The sequence below is a fragment of the Phyllobates terribilis genome, unplaced genomic scaffold (genome assembly GCF_046119375.1).
Source record: "Phyllobates terribilis strain yellow unplaced genomic scaffold, ASM4611937v1 Scaffold_3__8_contigs__length_932513732, whole genome shotgun sequence".
Taxonomy (NCBI): domain Eukaryota; kingdom Metazoa; phylum Chordata; class Amphibia; order Anura; family Dendrobatidae; genus Phyllobates; species Phyllobates terribilis.
The window spans coordinates 160,643,062-160,666,123 of record NW_027362763.1 but is presented as its reverse complement, the minus strand read 5'-3'; the positions used below and the strand labels follow the sequence as shown (position 1 = coordinate 160,666,123).

The 23,062-nt window shown below is 43.0% G+C and overlaps 1 protein-coding gene across 2 annotated transcripts in view; it reads left to right on the top strand.

Annotated features, from left to right (window-relative positions):
• Positions 1 to 23,062, top strand: part of SNTG2 (syntrophin gamma 2) — a 1,024,184-nt gene that overhangs the window by 667,428 nt on the left and 333,694 nt on the right. For both annotated transcript variants that reach the window (XM_073674230.1, XM_073674231.1), the window contains exon 12: positions 22,231 to 22,347. In XM_073674230.1, coding sequence (XP_073530331.1) covers positions 22,231 to 22,347 — 117 coding nt within the window. The remainder of the gene's footprint in view (positions 1 to 22,230; positions 22,348 to 23,062) is intronic.

Below are 23,062 nucleotides of genomic sequence, written 5' to 3'. Positions count from 1 at the left end.
CGTGGGGCAGGGCGACCAATATGCCCCTGAGATGGGCACGACAGTCCCTGTCCCTGGCTGGAGTGGGGGGAGGGAACACTGAGGAAGGGGAACCCTGCAGTGCAGGAGCAGGGAGGAAGCAGTTCCTGGGTGCATTGAGAAGGGAGTATAAAAGGTGGGCACCATCTTAGTTCAGTGCAGAGAAGTCTGAGCAGAAGTGGCAGGGAGCAGGGGCTCTGCATGAGCTCTGCTCCGGAGGCGGGCCTAGTAACAGAGGCCCAGGCCTGCAAGAGGGAGAAGGAAGGAAGAGGAGCGGAGAAGGCTCCAGGAACGAGGAATGAAGGGATCCCAGGGGTGCGGACGGGCGAGTCGCCACCGCACGCCCGAATCCACCTGCGTGGAGGGGTCAGGCCAAAGGGGGAGACCGGTCCCCGAACTAGTGGAGGCAGGAAACGACCCTCAGCTAGAAACCGGAGGCTCTGACATTTTATGTGGCGCAGCCCCTTGCTCCACCCGCTAGGAAGGCACCACATAGGGTCAGGGAAACTGGCGCCAAGTTTACCAAGAGGAGGCCCGAGGCAGCCGGACAGAAGTGTTGGTAAGAAAGGCCAGACAAAGGACACACAAAGGGGGTCCTGTGAAGCGCTCCAAAGTTATCTGGGAGTTGTCTGAGCCCCTCACCTGGTGAGCACAGTACGACGTGGGCAGCCGTTACCTGCAGACGTGGTCTGGATAATAAGAACTGTGAGTAAAGGCCCTGAACTGCATCACTGACTCCGTGTCGTTACTGCTGCTGCCCTGCACCATCACCCCCATCCTCCGCATACACTGCCCTGAGGCTATACTCCTCCCATGGGGAGTTATGCTACGCTCTGCTGCACCCGCAACACCAGCCTTAGCGGTCTGCCCTGTAGCGGCGGTTCACTCTGACCGCAATCCACGGGTGGCGTAGTCGGACATTTAAACATCAAAACCACATAAATAGTTCCGCCACTGGTTTGACCGCCCTGAGCCACGGAACCGGATCGCCGCCACGAAGACTACAACCACCAGCATCCACCAAAAAGTGTCCGGCTCCGGGTGTCCCAAGGCCCAGGGGGTGTGTCAGAACATTTTCATCACCTTTCACAATCACCAATGGGACAAGGCAGGGATGTCCTCTGTCCCCTCTCTTATACATCCTAGTGACGGAGCACCTGCTCTCATCAATTCGCCATAACCCCAATATTAGGTGGATTGAGGTGGGAGGCACCGAGTACAAGTGCTCTCTATTTGCTGATGATGTCCTAGTATATATCACTCAATCACATATATCCATCCCTGCTGTTATGGCTGAAATAGATCACTTTGTTACATGGTAAAATTTTAAAATCAATGCAGCGAAGTCTGAGGCCCTCGATGTCTCCCTCCCTAAATCCATATAGGATTCCATCCAGTCCAACTTTCCCTTTGCCTGGCCCTCACAGGGTATCAAATACTTAGGAATTCCTATTCATAGAGACCTCTCCCATCTATGTTATCTTAATTTTGGGCCCTTTATTGAACAATTCCATACAGACCACGGTTGGCAAGTTAGAACTGTAAGATTCACTACGTGAACCACTGGTGTTTTGTGGAAAAGCACATGTACACCGCGTTCCAAATTATTATGCAAAAAGTGTTTAGGAGTGATAAGGGAAGAATTTGTTTGTTTGTCAGTTAAACTCATTGATGGTGATGTGTGTCAGGGCTCTTTATATCACTGTAAGCAATTGCAGACACCTGTGCTAATTAGTTTGGCAGGTGTGTCCAATGAAAGGCAAGACTACTTAAGAAGGCTCTCTCACATTATTAAGCAGCCTACATTTTCTGCCAAAATGGGAAAGAAAAAGGATGTGTCGGCTGCTGAGAAGCAACAAATTGTGGAGTGTTTAGGTCAAGGCATGACTACAATCAACATTGTGCGATGATCAGGATGAAGTGTCTTGGCAATCAAGAAGTATGTAGCTGATTCACAGTACACACGTGTGCGTGCTGATAAGGGCAAATTGAGGACTCTTTCCTACAGGCAATTACGTCAGGTTGAAACAGCAGCGGCAAAAAAGCCTTGTCATAGCAGCAGACAAGTTTTTGAAGCTGCTTGTGCCTCCAACGTCCCCCAAACAACAAGATGCAGGGTCCTTCAGAGGTTTGCAGCTGTGCATATGCCATCCTGTCGACCTCCTCTATCCACTTCACACAAGCAGAAACGGCTCCAGTGGGCCAAACATTACATGAAGACTGATTTCAAAACTGTTTTGTTCACGGATGAGTGCCGTGCAGCGCTCGATGGTCCAGATGAATGGAGTGGAGGATGGCTGGTTGATGGACACCCCACGCAAACACGGCTACAGCGCCAACAAGGAGGAGGTGGAGTAATGTTTTGGGCTGGAATCATGGGGAGAGAGATTGTCGGCCCCTTTAGGATCCCTGAAGGCGCTAAAGATGAACTCCATAATGTATGTGGATTTTCTCAAACAGCACTTCCTGCCATGGTTCAAGAAGAAGAACCGTGTATTTCACAGCAAGATCATTTTTCTGCATGATAATGCACCATCTCATGCTGCACATAAAACATCTGCATCTCTGGCTGATATGGGCATAAAAGGGGACAAACTTATGGTGTGACCCCCATGCTCCCCTGACCTCTACCCCATTCAGAACCTTTGGAGCATCATTAAAAGGAGTGTCTATGATGGCGGGAGGCAGTTCACATCTAAGCAACAGCTCTGGGAGGGTATTCTGTCCTCATGCAAAACAATTGAAGCAGAAACCATCCAAAACCTGACAAATTCAATGGACGGGAGAGTTCAGAAGCTCCTTTCGAACAAGGGGTCCTATGTGAAAATGTAACATCACCTAGAATAAAGTTTTGAGTTGAAAACTGTTTGATTTCAGTTTCTAACAACCTGCTAATGCTTATAATTTCAAAAATGACCATTTTTTTGGTCTTTATTAAAATGAAAAGGTTGATCGAAAAGTTTGGGGGATCTAAGAGTGTGGCAACCCAGTAGTCATGATTACTTCGAATTCTGACAATATGAGGGTCATGCTGCAGGTAGTGCAGCAAGAAGGCACTTATGTGTCTTGCGCATCTCGGAGCCCCAAAATTATTTTCCGGGCTAGATGCAGCTAAAAATTATTTTTAATTTTAAATCTGGTGAAGCTTATTATAGATGGCCTAATAGGATCAGTGCTGCACACTGCTACAAAGCCCAAATTATTTTCCAGTCAAGATACAGATAAACATGATTAGTAATTTGAAAGCTTAAAACGGTTGGTAGGGTGATTTTAACCAATCATCAAGCTTTTACTCTCCCCAGGATGACACAGGGGTAGAAAAGTCATTTCGGATCCATGATTTGTTCATCTTTATGAACGTGAGTCTGTCTACATTATCAGTGGAGAGCCGCGTGCGCTTATCTGTCAGCACACCACCAGCAGCGCTGAACACACGTTCAGACAGAACGCTGGCTGCGGGGCATGACAAGATCTCCAAGGCGTAAGTGGCTAGCTCCGGCCATTTATCCAGATTGGAAGCCCAAAAAGAGCAAGGGTCCAGTGACACAGTCGTGGCTTCAATGTTTACTTGGAGATACTCCTGTACCATCGTCTCTAGGCGTTGACTATGTGTCAGACTTCTTGTCTCCTGTGGCCTTGCAAAGGATGGGCTAAAAAAGTGGTGAAATGATTCCGCAAAATTGATGTTACCAGCAGATACTGTGGTTCTGTTACGGTTTGAGTGCTGAACACTTGACGGTCCCACGGTTGGCAAGTTGGAACTGTGAGATTCACTACGTGCACCACTGGTATTTTGTGGAAAAGCACATGTAAGATTCTGCAACAGTCTCTGCTGATACTCCTGCATGCGTGCATCCCTTTCTATGGCAGGAATAATTTCTGCAAATTTACTTTTGTACCGGGGATCTAACAGTGTGGCAACCCAGTAGTCAGGATTATTTCTAATTCTCACAATTCGAGGGTCATGTTGCAGGTAGTGCAGCAAGAAGGCACTCATGTGTGTTGCGCATCCAGGAGCACCAAGTCCCTGTTGTGTTGGAGGCGAGGTAACAATCATGCTTCCTTCCTCTGTCCTCTCCCCCCAACCTCGCACAACAGAAATGTGATCAAGGTCTCCCTCATCTGATGAGTCTTCCATCAGTTCGTCCTCCACTTCTTCCTGGGCTCCTGCACCTTCCTCACTAGTTTGGCTGCTACCATGCGCCCTGGTAAAACCATCTCCCCCACCCTCACATGCCTGCCGCCTTGGTGCTGCCGACCGTCTGGACCTTGCAGATGTTAGCCCTTCCGCATACAACTCCTCCTCCTCTACTTCCTCCACCTCCTCTTGTGCCACCACCTGACTCCGAATTCTGTTTAACATGTGCTCCAGCATGTAAATCACCGGAATAGTCATGCTGATAATGGCATCGTCAGCACTAAACATCTTCGTCGCCATTTCAAAACTGTGCAGAAGGGTGCATAGGTTCCTGATCTGAGACCACTCCTCCAGCGTGATTTGCCCCACCTCTGAATCTCGTTGGCCCAGGCTATACGTCAGAACGTATTGCACCAGGGCTTGTCGGTGCTGCCACAGTCGCTGCAACATGTGCAGAGTTGAATTCCACCGGGTAGGCACATCGCATTTTAGCCGGTGAAGTGGCAGGCCCAACGACTTCTGTAGAGATGTAAGTCGCTGAGCTGCGGGATGCGAACGGCGGAAGTGAGCACACAGCGACCGTGCCCTCTGCAGAAGGCCATCTAGTCTGGGATAGTGGGCTAAAAATTGCTGGACAACCAGGTTCAACACGTGAGCCATACAAGGCACGTGTGTGACATTGCCCCGGCGAAGGGCCGCACCCAGGTTTGCAGCATTGTCGCACACGGCCTATCCCTGGTTTCAGGTCCAGTGGAGACAACCATTCATGAAATTGGTTCTCCAGAGCTGACCACAACTCCTCAGCTGTGTGACTCACATTTCCCAGACATTTCAATGTAAAAACCGCCTGATGACGTTGAGCCCTACTGCCAGCATAGTAAGGAGGTGTGCAGGATCCCTTCTGCGCAGTTAGAAAGCTTGTGGCATGACCAGACAGGCTTTGGGTGCAGGTGGAAGACCGAGAGGAGGTTGAGGAAGCAGAAGCAGTGGAGGAACTTTGACATAAAGAGGATTGACGCACAACTCGTGGGGACGGCAAGACTTGGACAGCAGCCCCTTGTCCTGCTGTCACCATAGTTACCCAGTGTCCAGTCAGCGACATGTAACGCCCCTGTCCATGCCTACTCGTCCAAGTGTCTGTGGTGAAATGCACCCTGTCACACACAGAGTTTCTCAAAGAAGCGGTGATGTTGTGTGCGACATGCTGGTGGAGCGCAGGCACACCTTTCTTTGAGAAGTAGTGCCGACTGGGCATCTGGTACTGGGGCACTGCGACGGACATAAGGTCTCGAAAATCCTCTGTGTCCACCAGGCGGAAAGGCAGCATTTCTGTAGCCAAGAGCTTGCAGATGGTGAAATTCAACCTCTTAGCTTTCTCATGGCTAGGAGGAAATGGTCTTTTACTTGTCCACATCTGAGGGACCGAGGGCTGGCTATTGTGCTTAGACGGGGTTGATAAGGGTGTCCCCGGCAAACTGCCTGTCTGTGAGGAAGATGCAGGCGGACATGTTAGGTTGCCTTGATCCAAAGGTGGTGCTATCGATGTCGGACAGCGCTCAACACCAGCTGGTGTTACCACGTCCAAAGAAAATGATGACCTGCCAATCACGCTGTCTGTTGTGGGTAAAGAGGTGGCAGGTCTGCGCCCCAAAACAGGTGTGACTGCTGTCCCCCCAGTCACAGAGGATGAAGAGGCCGCGGATGCACAAGATATGGCAGACGGTGATTGGCCCGGCCGGCTAGGCCGCATTGTAGCACACTGAGCTTCCCACTGCAACTTATGCTTCATGTCCATGTGCCGGTTCATGCATGAAGTACTCAAACTATGTATTTTTTGGCCTCTACTTAGCTTTTGCTGACAAATGTTACAGATAACACGAGTTGGGTCATCTTTATCGATCTGAAAAAATGCCCAGGCTATGCAAGGCTTAGCACCCATGCGACCTGAAGAGCCACCACGACTTGTGGTGAGAGGCAGAGTTGTGTTTGAGGATGCAGTTGTTGACGTGCTTCCAGTACTACGTCTCTGTCCAGGAAGGCGCAACCTGACCTCGTCGTCACTAGCATCTTCCTCCACCTCCTCTGCTGACCTCATCTCTTGGCTGACTGTGGGTTGACAGTAAGTGGGATCTCCGACATCATCATCACCCTGTGCGTTATCACACCCGTCGTCCTCAGAGCCAACCTGTTCCTGCCCTGACAAAAAACTAAAGTTGTCGCTCCAATCAGGTATTTGAGTCTTATCATCGTCTTCCTCATTGTCTCCACCAACAGGAGTTACAGTTTGGGAATGAGGGTCTACATTATGGTCAGAACCTTCTGCGTCTGGTCCTGGATCCGACTCATAAAGATTCTGGGCATCAGTGCAGATCATTTCCTCGTCTGGATTCACAGAAGCGCTGGAGTCGACCTCTGATTCCCAGGCTATAGTATGAGTAAACAGCTCTGCAGACTCAACCATCTGTTCTACCTCATACTCAGACGGGCAGCTGGAGATTTGGGAGCTGTGAGGAAGCAAGTGCGATTTGGGTGACACCTTTGAGGACTGGAGTATTTGTGATGTTGAAGTTGATGTGGAGGAGAGCCCACTTAAAGGAGCACTTGATATCCGTTGAAGCACCTGCTGTTTTTGTGCCTCATCTGGAATTTGTAGCGATTGGCATGGCCGTAAGAAAGGGATCTTATCACATTGTCCGCTAAAAGAAGTAGACATTTTAGTTTGGCTGGAAGATGGTCTTTCTTCTGCACCTACCCCACGGACACAACCTTTTTTCCCCTTCCCAACACGCCTATTCCCCTTTCCACCAGCAGCAGGCCTTTTTCCACTCATTTTGGTGGTTAACTAATTCACAACTCTGGAGTTGTTTGCACAAAAAAACAATGGATGGTAACCGAGCAGAGCTGAGTGGCCAAACTGTGGTATTAGGCCAAAACTATTGGCTGGGCTAGATGCAGAAAAAAATTATTTTTAATTTGCAACCTGATGGAGGTCAGTATAGATGGACTAATAGACCAAGTCCCACACACTGCTAGAAGCCCAAATATTTTTTCAGAGCTAGATGCAGAAAAAAATTATTTTTAATTTGCAACCTGATGGAGGTCAGTATAGATGGACCAAGTCCCACACACCGCTAGAAGCCCAAATATTTTTTCAGAGCTAGATGCAGAAAAAAATTATTTTTAATTTGCAACCTGATGGAGGTCAGTATAGATGGACTAATAGACCAAGTCCCACACACTGCTAGAAGCCCAAATATTTTTTCAGAGCTAGATGCAGAAAAAAATTATTTTTAATTTGCAACCTGATGGAGGTCAGTATAGATGGACTAATAGAACAAGTCCCACACGCTGCTAGAAGCCCAAATATTTTTTCAGAGATAAATGAAGAAAAAAATTATTTTTAATTTGCAACCTGATGGAGGTCAGTATAGATGGACTAATAGACCAAGTCCCACACACTGCTAGAAGCCCAAATATTTTTTCAGAGCTAGATGCAGAAAAAAATTATTTTTAATTTGCAACCTGATGGAGGTCAGTATAGATGGACTAATAGACCAAGTCCCACACACCGCTAGAAGCCCAAATATTTTTTCAGAGCTAGATGCAGAAAAAAATTATTTTTAATTTGCAACCTGATGGAGGTCAGTATAGATGGACTAATAGACCAAGTCCCACACACCGCTAGAAGCCCAAATATTTTTTCAGAGCTAGATGCAGAAAAAAATTATATTCAATTTGCAACCTGCTGGAGGTCAGTATAGAAGGACTAATAGAACAAGTCCCACACACTGCTAGAAGCCCAAATATTTTTTCAGAGCTAAATGAAGAAAAAAATTATTTTTAATTTGCAACCTGATGGAGGTCAGTATAGATGGACTAATAGACCAAGTCCCACACACTGCTAGAAGCCCAAATATTTTTTCAGAGCTAGATGCAGAAAAAAATTATATTCAGTTTGCAACCTGATGGAGGTCAGTATAGATGGACTAATAGAATGATGCTATGCCCAAAAGATTTTACTTCACTAGGTGCAGTAAAAAAATTGGTATTCTATACACAGGTGGTATATCTTGCAACACAGATAGGCTACTCCACTGACTAACACACTCTGCAATAGGCCAAAAAGGATTAGCTTTGCTAGATTCAGCCAAATGCTGTGAAAAAAACTTGCACAGCACTGGCACAGACCTGCCTGGCAAAAACTGATAGGAACTGATGTAACCTAGTCCTGAAAAGGACTCCAATTACAATTAGTCTTTACTCCCACAATCTATCTATTTAAGAGCACAGACCTGCCTGATAAAAGTCGTAGGAAATGCTGTAACCTAGTCCTTAAAAGGACTGCAATCACAACTATTCCCTACTCCCAAGCTATCTGTATATTTGTGCGAAAATTGGCTTGAAATTAACAAGGTATAGCCCACACAGCAACAGCGGTGCCGTCTAACACGCAGCTGCAGCAGTGAGAAAATGGTGGCGACGGGGAAAATGGCTTGGTCTTATAGGGCAAGGACATGTGACATACACTGCCAATCACACATGCCCTTGCTTGTGTGAAAAAAAGCACTTCGCTCCGTGTGTGCGCTGCTGATAGGCTGACAGATTGCACCTCCCCACTGCAAATGCGGGAAAGAGAAAAAAAAATGGAGATCTTCATTGTTCCTGCAGAGATCCATCCCCTGCCCTTCCCCCCGCCCCGCTGTACACTCAAACTGCGTATTAACATTAATTTTCATCATTACTGAGAAAAAATCCAGTTATGATTTTGGTGCACGAACAGTTATTGAACATAACCTCGAACAGCCGAATTTTTCTCAAATTGTTCGTGTTCGCCGACCGGCTCGAACACCGCCCAAAACAGCTCGAATTTGAGATTGGCGAACAGTTCGAGTAGAACAACGCTCATCTCTAATTATGACTGACCGCTGGGAGCGGGGGAGACCTGACAGGGTTACAATTGACCGCTGGGAGCGGGGGGGCTCTGACAAGGTTACGACCCGGAAAGGTGACCTGACGAAGTCAGTGACAGTGACAAATGGTGGGTCCCTAAGAAATGGGCTAATGTCGTTGACTAAGGTTCCAGGGGCAGAGTAGCACAGTTGTAAAGTACATGGTCTCTATGTGAGCTGGGGGGTTATAGTGATTGTGTATATTATGTGTTCAACCCCACAAGTTTGAACAGAGGGGAGGAATATGTAATGCAGCGACTTGCTGGCATTACGGTAATGGTCCAGGATGTGTTTTACCTGACCATGTACCTTTCCCCCTCAGGTGACTGGTCACATGACTGTGACATAGCACAGGTCCTGCACGCACAGAATGTCTGTCTGATCACATGACTGTGACATCAGCAAGGTCCAGTCAGTATGTGTGTGTGTGTGTGTGTGTGCACGGGATGCATATATAAACCCTGCTTGATGGGAGACAGGTGTGTTCTGTGAGAGAGGTGTAAGGCCTGTTCCCGTGTGTGTGGGACACCGACCGTGTGAGGCCTAGTGAGGCCGAGTGAAGCCTGGTACCTGAAAGGTCGAGACTGGATCCTGTGTGGATGCTAGTGGCCTTGGAAGGCAGAGGCTTGGTGAAAAGTCATGAAAGGCAAAGCCTGGATCCTGTGTGGATGTCAGTGGCCTTTGAGGGAACGACGGCTAGAGACCCCCACCTGGGAAGCCACAAAGCCACAGTGGTGGCGGATTAAATGGACTGCAGCAACTAAACCCGGCAAAGGTAATACCCTGTGTTATAGGGACATTAATACGGACATTGATAATTTATTACCTTGCCGTAGGCTGTAACCTGGAGCAAGTGGGCCTGTGTGCCACTTGGCGCATGAATATTGTAGATATGTGTGTCGGTGTGCCACGGAGTTGGACCCGATGAACTGTGGCTTATGAAGTAATAAACTGCAGCATTGCGAGAAAAATGTAAAGATATTGCACGTGTGCATTGATTGACGCAGCGAAGCGAGTAACCCCCAGTATGATGACTAGTGCTGCCTTACACTATGATAACAGTATATTTTAAAAAAAATAAAAAACTCAAACTGCACTCAAAATGCATGTTCCAAATTATTATGCACAGCAGAGTTTTCAACCTTTTCATTTTAATAAAGAACAAAAAATGGTCATTTTTGAAATTATAAGCATTAGCAGGTTATTACAAACTGAAATCAAACAGTTTTCAACTCAAAACTTTATTCTAGGTGATGTTACATTTGCACATAGGACCCCTTGTTCGAAAGGAGCTTCTGAACTCTCTCGTCCATTGAATTTATCAGGTTTTGGATGGTTTCTGCTTTAATTGTTTTGCATGAGGACAGAATACCCTCCCAGAGCTGTTGCTTAGATGTGAACTGCCTCCCGCCATCATAGACACCCCTTTTGATGATGCTCCAGAGGTTCTCAATGGGGTTGACGTCAGGGGAGCTAATGCTTATAATTTCAAAAATGACCATTTTTTTGTTCTTTATTAAAATGAAAAGGTTGAAAACTCTGCTGTGCATAATAATTTGGAACATGCATTTGGAGTGCAGTTTGAGTTTTTTATTTTTTTAAAAATATACTGTTATCATAGGCAGTTTGTACAAAAACCTTTCAATTGTACTCTAATAGTTATTTGACTGGAAAATTACAATGACTGCAATTCATATAGGTAATTTGTGAAAATCTGTGAAAATATTATTTGCATAATAATTTGGAACACAGTGTATTTGTGAAAATTTCACAATTTTCAAATTTGGAATTCTTATGCCCTTAAAAAAGAGACTTATGTCACACAAATTAGTTAACAAATAACATTTCCCACATGTCTGCTTTATATCAGCACAATTTTTGAAACATATTTTTCTTTTTGTTAGGAAGCTATAAGGGTTAATAGTTGACCAGCAATTTCTCATTTTTCCAATAAAATTTACAAAACCATTTTTTTAGGGACCACATCACATTTGAAGTAATTCTGGGGGCCTATATGACAGAAATTACCGAAGAGTGACCCCATTCTAAAATCTGCACCCCTCAAAGTCCTCAAAATCACATTCAAGAAGTTTATTAACACTTCAGGTGCTTCACAGGAACTAAAGCAATGTGGAAGGAAAAAATGAACATTTTACTTTTTTTTCACAAAAATTTTACTTCAGCCTCAAATTTTTTAATTTCACAAGGTTAACAGGATAAAATGAATGACAAAATGTATTGTGCAATTTCTCCTGAGCATGCTGATACCCCATATGTAGGGAGAACTATTGTTTGGGCGCACGGCAGGGTTCGTAAGGGAAGGAGCGCTGTTTTGACCAAAAATGGCTGGAATCATGGCCTTGGGCCTAAACAGTGGAAATACCGCACAACTGACCCCATTTTGGAAACTAGACCCCTCAAGGAATCTCATACCAAGGATCCCTGTAGGTCACAATAATGGATGAGGGATTAAAGAGACTCTAGCTCAATATGCAATAAAAAATACATACCATATTTTTCAGACTATAAGACGCACTTTTTTCCTCCAAAATTTTGGAGGAAAGTGGGGGGTGCGTCTTATAGTCCAAATACTATATTATTGTATTGCCGCATGGTGGTGGGTGTGGGGGAGCGGCAGCGGGGGATCAGCGGGGCATAGGAGGCTGCAGCCGCCTGCTGCAGCCTAGCTGTGCCCACTACTAAAGAAAATGAATATTCCCTGCTCCCCACGCCCATGAACGTGGAGAGCAATGAATATTCATTTCTCTTAATAGCCGGCACACTGGAGCCGCAGCGCGGCTCCTGCTGCGCTCTGCGGCCAGCGTGCCCGCTATTAAAGCTCATGAATATTCGCTACAACCCAACCCAATATCCATGGTCTTTAATAGCAGGAACACTGACCGCAGAGCGGCAGCAGGAGCCGCGCTGCGGTACAGTGTGCCGGCTATTGAACAGACTGAATGGTCACTGCTCCCCACGCACAGAGTCCCAGTGTTGAGAGAAGTGACTATTCCAGCACAGCGTCTCACACTGTGTGAGAGTGCATGGCAGGGACACCATGCGCCCCTGCCATGCGCCGCTCACACAGTGAGAGTGTTGGCCGCAGAGCGGGACAGCACTGGAGGAGAGAGGAGGTGAGTATGATTGTCATTTTTTTGGTGATAAGGGCTCAGAGGGTGCCATACATACCAGGATGGGGGCTCAGATGGTGCCTTACATACCTGGATGGGGGCTCAGAGGGTGCCATGCATACCAGGATGGGGGCTCAGAAGGTGCCATACATACCCGGATGGCGGTTCAAGGGGTGCCATGCATACCAGGATGGGGGCTCAAGGGGTGCCATGCATACCAGGATGGGGGCTCAAGGGGTGCAATGCATACCAGGATGGGGGCTCAAGGGGTGCCATGCATACCAGGATGGGGGATAAAGGGCTGCCATGCATACCAAGATGGGGTATAAAGGGGTGCCATGCATACCAGGATGGAGGATAAAGGGGTGCCATGGATGCCAGGATGGGATGGGGGCCACTTATACCAGGAAGGAGGGGCCATACATACCAGGATGGAGGATATTAAAGGAATTGGGGGACATTACCCCAATACCAGTGTCAGCAACAGACCCCCTCCCCCATAACATGGCATCATGACCACATTTTTTGCTTACATTTTTTTTCCTATTTTCCTCCTTAAAAACCTAGGTGCGTCTTATGGTCCGGTGCATCTTATAGCCCGAAAAATACAGTAGTTTATTGATATAAATAAAATAATGATGACAACAAAAAAAACATGACAAAAGGGAAACTCCAGTAGAGGGGAGGGGAGCAAAAAAAATCACAATTCTGGTGGTACAGTGGATAAGCTCATATATCAGTCAAGTAACAATAGGCTGTTATATTTCAACAATATAAGGTATATCAGAATTATTACTTTATATTCTGCTATTTATACAGTATCTTAGAAAAACCAAATGGTATTCTCACTCTACAAAATAGGGAGATGAGTAAATCTAATCACTGCTGGTACCAAGATGCTAATCAAACAATCCCATTAGAGGTATAGCCTAAATAAAGTGCATAGTGCAATCAAACATAGATATCAATATTTTAAATAGAAAACATACTAGAAACAATGATTATATTGCAGATACAGATGAGAAAGGGTAACAGGATCTACCATAGGTAAATCTTATTGCAGAAATGTTACCCCATATGTTGTACACTACTGTTTGAGCTGTTGGCGGGGATTGGATGGGAAGGAGCGCTATTTGGCTTTTAGAACGCACATTCTGTTTGAATAGATTGTGGGCTCCATTAGCCGAGCCCCTGAGGTGCCAGAACAGCAGAAGCACCCCCGACCACCCCCCCAAGGTGACCCCCAGAATTTTATAACATTGAGACATGGAAATATGACATTTTAGTGGTCAAAATATTATTATTGTTTTTGCTCCAAATTTTGATTAACAGGTGAAACTGGACGCCAATTTCTCCCAAACGCGGTGATGCCACATATGTCATCAGAAATTACTGTTAGGCCACACGTCAGAGCTGAGACGGATGGAGCGCCATTTGGCTTTTGGAGCTCAGATTTTGCTAGAATAGTTTGCGGGCAACATTTGCGGAGCCACTAAGGTGCTAGAACAGCAGACAAAAAAAAAAGTGACCCCATTGTAGAAATTACACATCTCAATGAATTCATCTACTGCTGCAGTGACTATTATGTAACATTCACGTCAGGCTTTATTCTGGAGAATTGCAAATATGACAGTTTAGTGCAGATACATTGTTCCCCCATATATTGTAGCGCCCCCATACATTGTGCCCAGCTTGGGCTTCTAGAGATACACACCCCGTAAATTGTTACGTGCACACTCCCCACTACAATAATGTCAATCATGTGGCCGCTTACTCTGGTTTAGGCACAGTGGGGCTCAAAAGTAGGGGGCATTTGGATTTGAAAGTGCAGAATTCACTTGATTTTATTTGAGGGGGCGAGAACCATGTTGCTTTTCCAGAGTCTTTGTTCTACCAGTAACGTGGACTCAGATGACGGAACTGGGTGGGGACTGGTTTTGTGTGGGCTAAATTAGGGTTTTATTGTTTACATTTTGGGGTACATAATTTTTTTCTCTCGCTTCCCGAATAAAGCTGGATCACCTTCCTGTATTCTACGCTGAGCGCTTACATTGGGGTTTCCAAGTTAATCTCACAAAAATGCGTTTCTGACAAAACCCCCAATGGAATCACCCACCATAATGAGGCAGATGGAGACACTTTGGGCTCTGTTTGGTGTCTGCTCCAGTGGTATCCATCTTTTTAGGCATGCAGAGATCTGTGGTTGCCCACACTTGTGCACTAAAAAGACACCTAAAGTGATGCGATACCGCCGGAACACAGACCAGTCCAGAGTGACTCCATCTGCCTCATAAGTGAGGGGTGTTCCATCTGGGATTTTTTCTGAATCAAAGTTTTGGAGAATTTACACGGAAACCCCAACGTAAGCGCTTAGCAGAGAGTGCAGGATAAATGTGAACCAAGCCTTGTTTTGATTTTTGGGAGGCAGAATAAACAAATAGACAGCAGTACCAGAATAGTTATTTTTATTTTTGCATGGTTCATCATCTGGTATAAGTGATAAGACGGATTTATTCTTCGGGTCGGTGCGATTACAGCGATACCAGATTTACAGTATATAGTTGTTTTTAGATTTTGCTGCTGTCACACAGTAAAAAGTATTTTTTTCCGTCACCATATTCTGAGAGCTGTAACTTTTTTATTTTTTTGTGAACAGAGCTATTTGAGGGCTTATTGTTTGGGGAATGAGTTGAAGATTTTTTTTGGTACCATTTTGGTGCACATAATATTTTTTGATCGCTTTTTATTCAAATTTTTCAGACACAGAATGAATAAAAACCAGCAATTCAGTTATTGTTTTTATATTTTGCTCCATTTACCTTGTGGTAAAAGTTATAAGACTGATTTGTTCATCGGGATGTTATTATTACGGTGATACCAGATTTATATATTTTTACGCTTTGCTATTTTTACAGACTAAAAACAATATTTTACAAAATTAATTTGTTTTTACATCATCATATTCTGAGAACTGTAACTGTTTTATTTATTTGCCAAATGAGCCATAATTAGGGCTTGTTTCTTGTGGGACGGTTTGGCATTTTTATTTGTATCATTTTTTTTTACATATGACTTTTTGATCGCTTTTTATTTACTTTTTTGTGAGTCACTATGATGAAAATTCAACATTTTTGGCATGTTTTTTATTAATTTTTTTACCAATTATGTGTACTTTTTTTTGTTTACTTTTGTTTAATCACAATCACTGAATTTTGAGTGGCGAAACGGATTTTAGAGATTTGTGTGCACTTCTTTGTGTTTTTTGTACTTTTTTACATACTTTACATACTTTATTTCACTTTTTTTTGCTTTTTCACTAAGTCCCACTATGGGACATGCATAATTTTCACTTTGATTGCTGATCTCATACACTGCCGTACTCGTGTACTCACACTGACTCAGCCTGTGAGATCTCACAGGCCACCGTGCCATGAGGTCCTCACATGACCTCAGGGTACCATGGTAACCATAGAGACCCATGATTCTCATCACGGGGGTCCGATGGTTACTAAGGGGGTCTTATAACCCTCTTGTAACAACTTAAATACCGTTGTCACAATTGACAGCAGTATTAAAGGGGTTAATCAGCCCTGATCAGTCACAAAAATGGCTGAGGCTGATACTGCCGGGTGTCAGCTGTCCAAAGACGCACATCCAGGTGAAGTTGGCATTGGTGTCGTTTGGCATCCCTCCCGCACAGACTCGGTGGCGGTCGAACCTTCTGTGTTGCGATCGTTATACCCATATCTGCCCCTGCTGCTACTTCTAATAAATATTAGAGATGAGTAAATCTTTTCAAGCTCTGTAATGTAAAGACTGCCTTAGTAATATAAAATTGACCTCAACATATATGGCTATACATAAGCAGATACTAAATGTTCTTCACTACTGTCCTGTCACACATTATTTGTACAGTTTCTTCAGTGTTTTTTGGCTTTTTGTCCCTATCTCGAAGATGTGAGCTATGACATTATCTCACTATTCACATTAACCACAAAAAACACTCCCTGCTTCTTTTTTTGTACTTGCTATGTTAGTCTCTATTCTGACTCCATAACTAGGCTGCAAGTGTAGGGCGCTTAAGACACCATTGCTATGGCTGTCTAGGTAATGTTACTCACGTGTAGTATATCATCAAATAGCTTGAACTCAACTGCAGAAGACACGTATGAAGATTCCAGAACAAGGTTTATTTTCCAGCTGAATTCTTGTAGTTATGCACAAATCACAATAGGTAAGAAGTACCAGAGATGCAGACACGTGTGCTTTAAAGTTCACACATCATGGTTTTTTCAGGATTTTTTGATGCATTTTTTATGCATCTTTTAGCTGTGTTTTGCAGTACCAGCAAAGTCTATGAGATTCCAGAAATCCCATGCACACATCATGGTTTTTTTTTTGTTCAGGATTTTGTGCTTTTAATGTTTTTTTTGCAAAATAGAGCATGTCACTTCTTTCAGTGTTTTTTCAGCATTTTTTCAGCGTTTTTTCACCCATTAGAAGTAGTGGGTGATGAAAAAAACACTGAAAAAACACACCAAAAGCGCAGGTGTCAAGTTGTCAGCGTTTTTTGTGTCTTATCCAGAATGAGATTTTTTTTTTCACTGAACTTTATGTACATGCACAACAGAAACAAAAGCACAGTGAAAAAAAATGCTGAAAAATGCACCAAAAAAGCAAGAAAACAGCAACAAAAATCCTGAACAACTTCCTGACAAAAGATTAGGTTTTGCTTCAGCAAATGAATGCTGAAAAAACCATGATGTGTGAACATAGCCTAAGATTGCTGACAAACAGTGAAAGAGGAAGAAGAATGAGGAAGAAGGGTTACTGACATCAGAGCTACATCAGAGTCATATGGAGAGAAGGAGGGCAACTTCTGAAAGGGGTAAACCCTATTGCAAGGCAGCATAACAACACCACAATGATAATACAATACTGTCTGTATGATTCCTGAATCATGGGCATTACAGTCCCTCCTGACTACCTGTTATATGTCTTGTGATGTGATAGCTGTAATGCAATAAGTGGAAGCCAGTCATGCTCAAGGTCATGTGAGCCTCCTCTGTCTAATGCAGGGGTCTCAAACACATGGCCCGAGGGCCGCATGCGGCCCCTGAGGCCGCTTCATGCGGCCCGCAGGCATCGGAGTTCCCGTGATGATCATGCCAGAATTGGGGAATTTACTACAAGATGGGAACCAGGATGGGGACACTACGACAAGATGCTGACCAGGATGGGGACATTACTACAAGATGGAGACCAGGATGGGCACATTACTGTAAAATGGGAACATTAGTACAAGAAGGGGACTAGGATGGGAATATTACTACAAGATGGGCACATTACGATAAGATGTTGGTCAAAATTATTATATGGTGCTAATTTTAAGAAAAAAATATTTTTTGTGGCCAATTAGAGGGCACAGAAAGGAAATAAAAATTGTAAAAATGTAAAAAAAATTCAAAAGTATGAAAAAAAATTTGACACTAAAATTGACAAATAAGAGTGCATGTTTGTTATCTTTGAACCCATAGTGACCCAAGTTATAAAACTGTTCCATTGCCCATAAGATGAATGCCATTTAAAATAATAAAATAAAAAACAAGCCAAAAATGTTCAAAAAAATTATCAATAGGTGTATAGAAAAAATAATATGGCATCACTAAAGATGTCATCTTTTCCTGAAAAGAATGCGGCCCTTCACATCCATTTTTTCTATGTGCGGCCCATATTCCCAGCTGAGTTTGAGACCCCTGGTCTAATGCAATGTTCTGCATTGCATAAAATGGTGGCAGCCATTGTAAGTAAAATTGATAGATATTGTGTAACTCCGCAAACTCCTTAAATTTGCATTGAATCTATTTGCTCATCTCTAAGTAATATTATTATTGATGCTGCTAACTTAATACTACTATTATCCCTACCAATAGTAATGCAATAATAATATTAGTAACAACAACAATAACAGCAACAATATCAATACTATTATTTTTCAAAGGATTTATAATAAGATTAACTGAAATGTTTAACAAAAAAACATAGGTCTACTTTTGGGATCAATGTTTGGGTTTTCTTTAGTCAATACCTATTTTAGGTATGTAGAGTATGTGCAAACAACGTCATTTTCAGGCAGATTCCATCTGAAGCTTGCCTGAAAAAGCGCTTAAAAAAGCCCAAAAGAATGAACATATGGACATAAGAACTGCAATGTCAAATCCTCTTGTGCATACGGTCCGTTTTTTGTCACTACTTTAAACAGCTTCAGGCTTTGAAAGCCATGAAGAGGCTAAAAGAAATGACTGGTCCATTCTTCAAGCCTTCACTACCTTATATATGTTGGAGAAAAAAAAACTAGTTGCACTAATTTGCGCTACAAAGATGACACAAAAGGAATCAAAGAAGACGCTTCAGGAAAAACACCACCAGCGCTGTCTGAAGTGTCTTCTGCTTCAAAAACTATGCTGGTGTTCACATACCGTAATCTCACAGGTTATGGCATGTTCTCACAATTGTGACTAGACAAGCAATGTCTGCAGAATTAAATTAGCAGTTACTGATCTGTAACTGTTGTAATAATGTTACCAATTCAAGAATGGTGAATTTATTGAAATTTGATTCACCGAATTTGCTTTAAATTGATTTGTGTTGAATTGCTGGTAAATATTGTATGTTAAGGCACCACTCCTGCATTTTTTTATTTCACTGCCGGAATGCAATCGAGAATGTACTGTGGGGAAAATAATTATTTGATACACTGCCGATTTTGCAAGTTTTCACTCCTACAAAGAATGGAGAGGTCTGTAATTTTTATTGTAGGTACACTTCAACGATTAGAGACAAAATGTGAAAAAAATCCAGAAAATCACATTGAATGATTTTTAAATAATTAAATTGCATTTTATTGCATGAAAAAAGCATTTGATACAATAGAAAAACAGGACTTAATATTTGCCGTTGAAATTTTTGTTTGCAATTACAGAGGTCAGATGTTTCCTGAAGTTCTTGAACAAGTTTGCACACACTGCAGCAGGGATTTTGGCCCACTCCTCCATAAAAATCATGTCCAGATCTTTCAGGTTTTGGAACTGTCTCTGGGCAACATTGAATTTCAGCTCCCTCCAAAGTTTTTCTATTGAGTTCAGGTTTGGAGACTGGCTAGGTCACTACAGAACCTTGAAATGCTTCTTACGGAGCCACTCCTTAGTTGTCCTGGCTGTGTGTTTTGGGTCATTGTCAGGCTGTAAGACTACATGACCCCATCCATCCTCCCTTCAATTCAGTGCATTCATCCTGTCCCCTTTGCAGAAAAACACTCCCAAAGTATAATGTTTCCTCCACCATGCTTTATGGTTGGGAAGGTGTTCTTGGGGTTGCACTTATCCTTCTTCTTCCTCCAAACACGGCGAGTGAAATTGATACCAAAAAGTTCTATTTTGGTCTCATCTGACCACATGACCATCCCCCATGCCTCCTCTGGATCATCCAGATGGTCATTGGCAAACTTCAAACAGGCCTGGACATGTGCTGACGTGAGCAAGGGGACCTTGCATGCACTGCAGGATTTTACTCCATGACGGCGTAGTGTGTTACTAAATGGTAATGTTTGAGAATGTGGTCCCAGCTCTCTTCAGGTCATTGACCAGTTCTGGGCTGATTCTTGACCTTTCTCAGAATCATCCTTACCCCACAAGGTGAGATCTTGCATGGAGACCCAGACCGAGGAAGATTGACAGTCATCTTGTGTTTCTTCCATTGTCTAATAATTGTGCCAACAGTTGTTGCCTTCTCAACAAGCTGCTTGCCTATTGTCCTGTAGCCCATTCCAGCCTTGTGCAGGTCTAAAATTTTGTCCCTTATGTCCTTAGACAGCTCTTTGGTCTTGGCCATGGTGGAGAGGTTGGAGTGTGATTGATTGAGTGTGTGGACAGGTGTCTTTTATACAGTTAACAAATTAAAACAGGTGCAATAAAAATTGTCAATAAATATGAAAAAAGCATATACAGAATGGAAGGAATAGAGCTAAGCAACAGTACATGTGAAAAAGACTTAGGTATACTAATAGATCATAGACTAGTCAACATTGTGATGCCGCAGCAAAAAAGGCAAATACAATTATGGGATGTATTAACAGAAGCATACAGTCTAGATCACGTGAAGTCATTATCGCACTTTACTCCCCTTTGGTCTGACCTCATCTGGAATACTGTGTTCAGTTTTGGGCACCACATTTTAAAAAAGACATTGACAAACTGGAGCAAGTTCAGAGAAGAGCGACCAGAATGGTGACCGGTCTGGAAACCATGTCCTATGAGGAACGGTTACAGGATTTGGGAATGTTTAGCTTGCAAAAAAGAAGACTCAGAGGAGACATAATAGCTGTCTACAAATATCTCAAGGGCTGTCACATTGTAGAAGGATCATCTTTATTCTCATTTGCACAAGGAAAGACTAGAAGCAATGGGATGAAACTGAATGGGAGGAGACACAGATTAGATATTAGAAAAAACTTTTTGACAGTTAGGGTGATCAATGAGTGGAACAGGCTGCCACGAGAGGTGGTGAGTTCCCCTTCAATGGACATCTTCAAACAGAGGCTGGACAGACATCTGTATGAGATGATTTAGTGAATCCTGCTTTGAGCAGGGGGTTGGACCAGATGACCAGGAGGTCCCTTCCAACTCTACCATTCTATGATTCTATGATTCTATGATAAGTACTTCAGGTAATGAGTACAGAGTAGGAGGGCTTCTTAAAGAAAAAGTAACAGGTCTGTGAGAGCCAGAATTCTTGCTGGTTGGAAGGTGATCAAATACTAATTTTATGCAATAAAATGCAACTTAATTATTTAAAAATCATGCAATGTGATTTTCTGTTTTCTATTTTTAGATTCTGTCTCTCACAGTTGAAGTGTTCCTATGATAAAAATTACAGACCTCTCCATTCTTTGTAGGTGGGAAAACTTGCAAAATCGGCAGTGTATGAAATACTTATTTTCCCCACTGTATGTTCCCTGCGTGTTGTAGAATACTTACCAGCTGCCAATTTTTGCTGTTCTCCGCACCAATCCAATTGTCTTCTGCTGTCTGTAACCTGGTGGATTTCTCCAGTGCTTGCTGGGTGGACCAGAAGTCACTTCTAAATGTAAGTCTGTAAAAGCCAGAACGAGGCTCTCATGGACTTACATTGAGAGTTATTAACTGTTAGCTTTAATTTATGACCAGTCGGAGCAGAAGACAGAGGCTGGGGAGATTTTCACTAGGGGCTGAGAACAGAAACTAGTGATACCACAGCAGTGAAATGAAAAAAAAAATGCAGGAGTATGGCTTTAAGCTCTAAAGTGTCTCGAGACCCCAAAACATTAAAAAAGGAAGCGTTAATAAATAAGAAAAACATTATACTCATCTCACCCCTATCCATGCCAAGCATGCTGTGTTCCCACAACCAATGAATTCAGACCTGACTGCTGATGGAGCATTAGCTTCTTTATAGCATGATAATTAATTTTATTCACATTTTCAATCAGACATATATAAAAAAAATATTTATTTTCTATCTAGCTATCATTTTTTTAATAAAAAAAGATACATTTGATGATTTATACTCAATAATTAAAGCATGGACACACCAGTCTGTCTTTATTCCCTTTTATAGGGTTGCAAGAACATGTAAGAACATCACTTCTCAGTGCACCTGCATTGTTAGGAAACCAGGGGTTTGGGAAATTGGCCAAAGGGTTATGGAAATGGTGTAACAGGCAAAAAAAACAACCAACTAAGCCTATGTATCTTGTGTGACTGCATATGCCATATTAGGATCCCAGATTAATTTTTGCTCTAGTACCTCTGTTGTTCTTTGTATGCAACTGCTTTCTGGATCATATTCCCTTTTGATTACTCGCATCCACAATAATATGTAAATTCTATATTACTTTTTATTTGGCTGCATGCAAAATATTTTCTTGGCATGACCACATTTTTGCTTCTCCTTACAGATCCTACATATGGGATGGGTGAGTGAAAAAGTACAAGGATCAGATGGATCGCACATTTATAAATTCAAGTTCCTGGTACTAAAGGGTTCAACTTTCTATATATTCAAGACTCCACCAGTAAGATATTCCATTGTAGATTGACTCTTTGCATTAAAAGGTTTGTCCACCTTAGGGAACATTTTTTTTTACTTAAATGTATGAATTTGGGGCTAAAAGATCTATTTTCTAATTATGTTTCATTAAAAATTTTGAACCATCTGCCTATAGTCTCTGTGTTGTTCTGTCTAATAGGAGCTGCAGAATAGGTTAACGGTGAATTCATAAGTGAACAAGTGTTCTGACAATGTTATGGGAGACTTTATAATTCTTTTATCTGTCTTTTCCTGGGCGTCTCTTAGCTGATTTTTGACAATAGACCACATCAATGTTAAATATGCAGGTAAACAGTCTGTAAGAGCCAAACAATTCAAAAATTTTTAATGAAACACAATTGTAAAAATTATTTTAGCCCCAAAACATACATTTATGTAATGAAAAAATAATTGTCCCCAAACCCGTTCTATATAATATTGTGAAACACTGTAGTAATCTAAGTCTCTGATGACAGCATTTAAATTATGTCATTGCTGATGACATAAATAAAGGAATATAGCCAGTAAAGACTGCATGTTCCAGCAAAGTAAAAATAGCCCCTCTAAAGATGTGATAGGACAGACCAAAACGAAGAAGTCAAAACACCTGCACAGAAGCAACACAGCACAGCAAAGACAAGAACATTATCAGCAGTTGTACAGAGACAATACAGGCTGTGATCCAGCAGAGAGGTCACCGG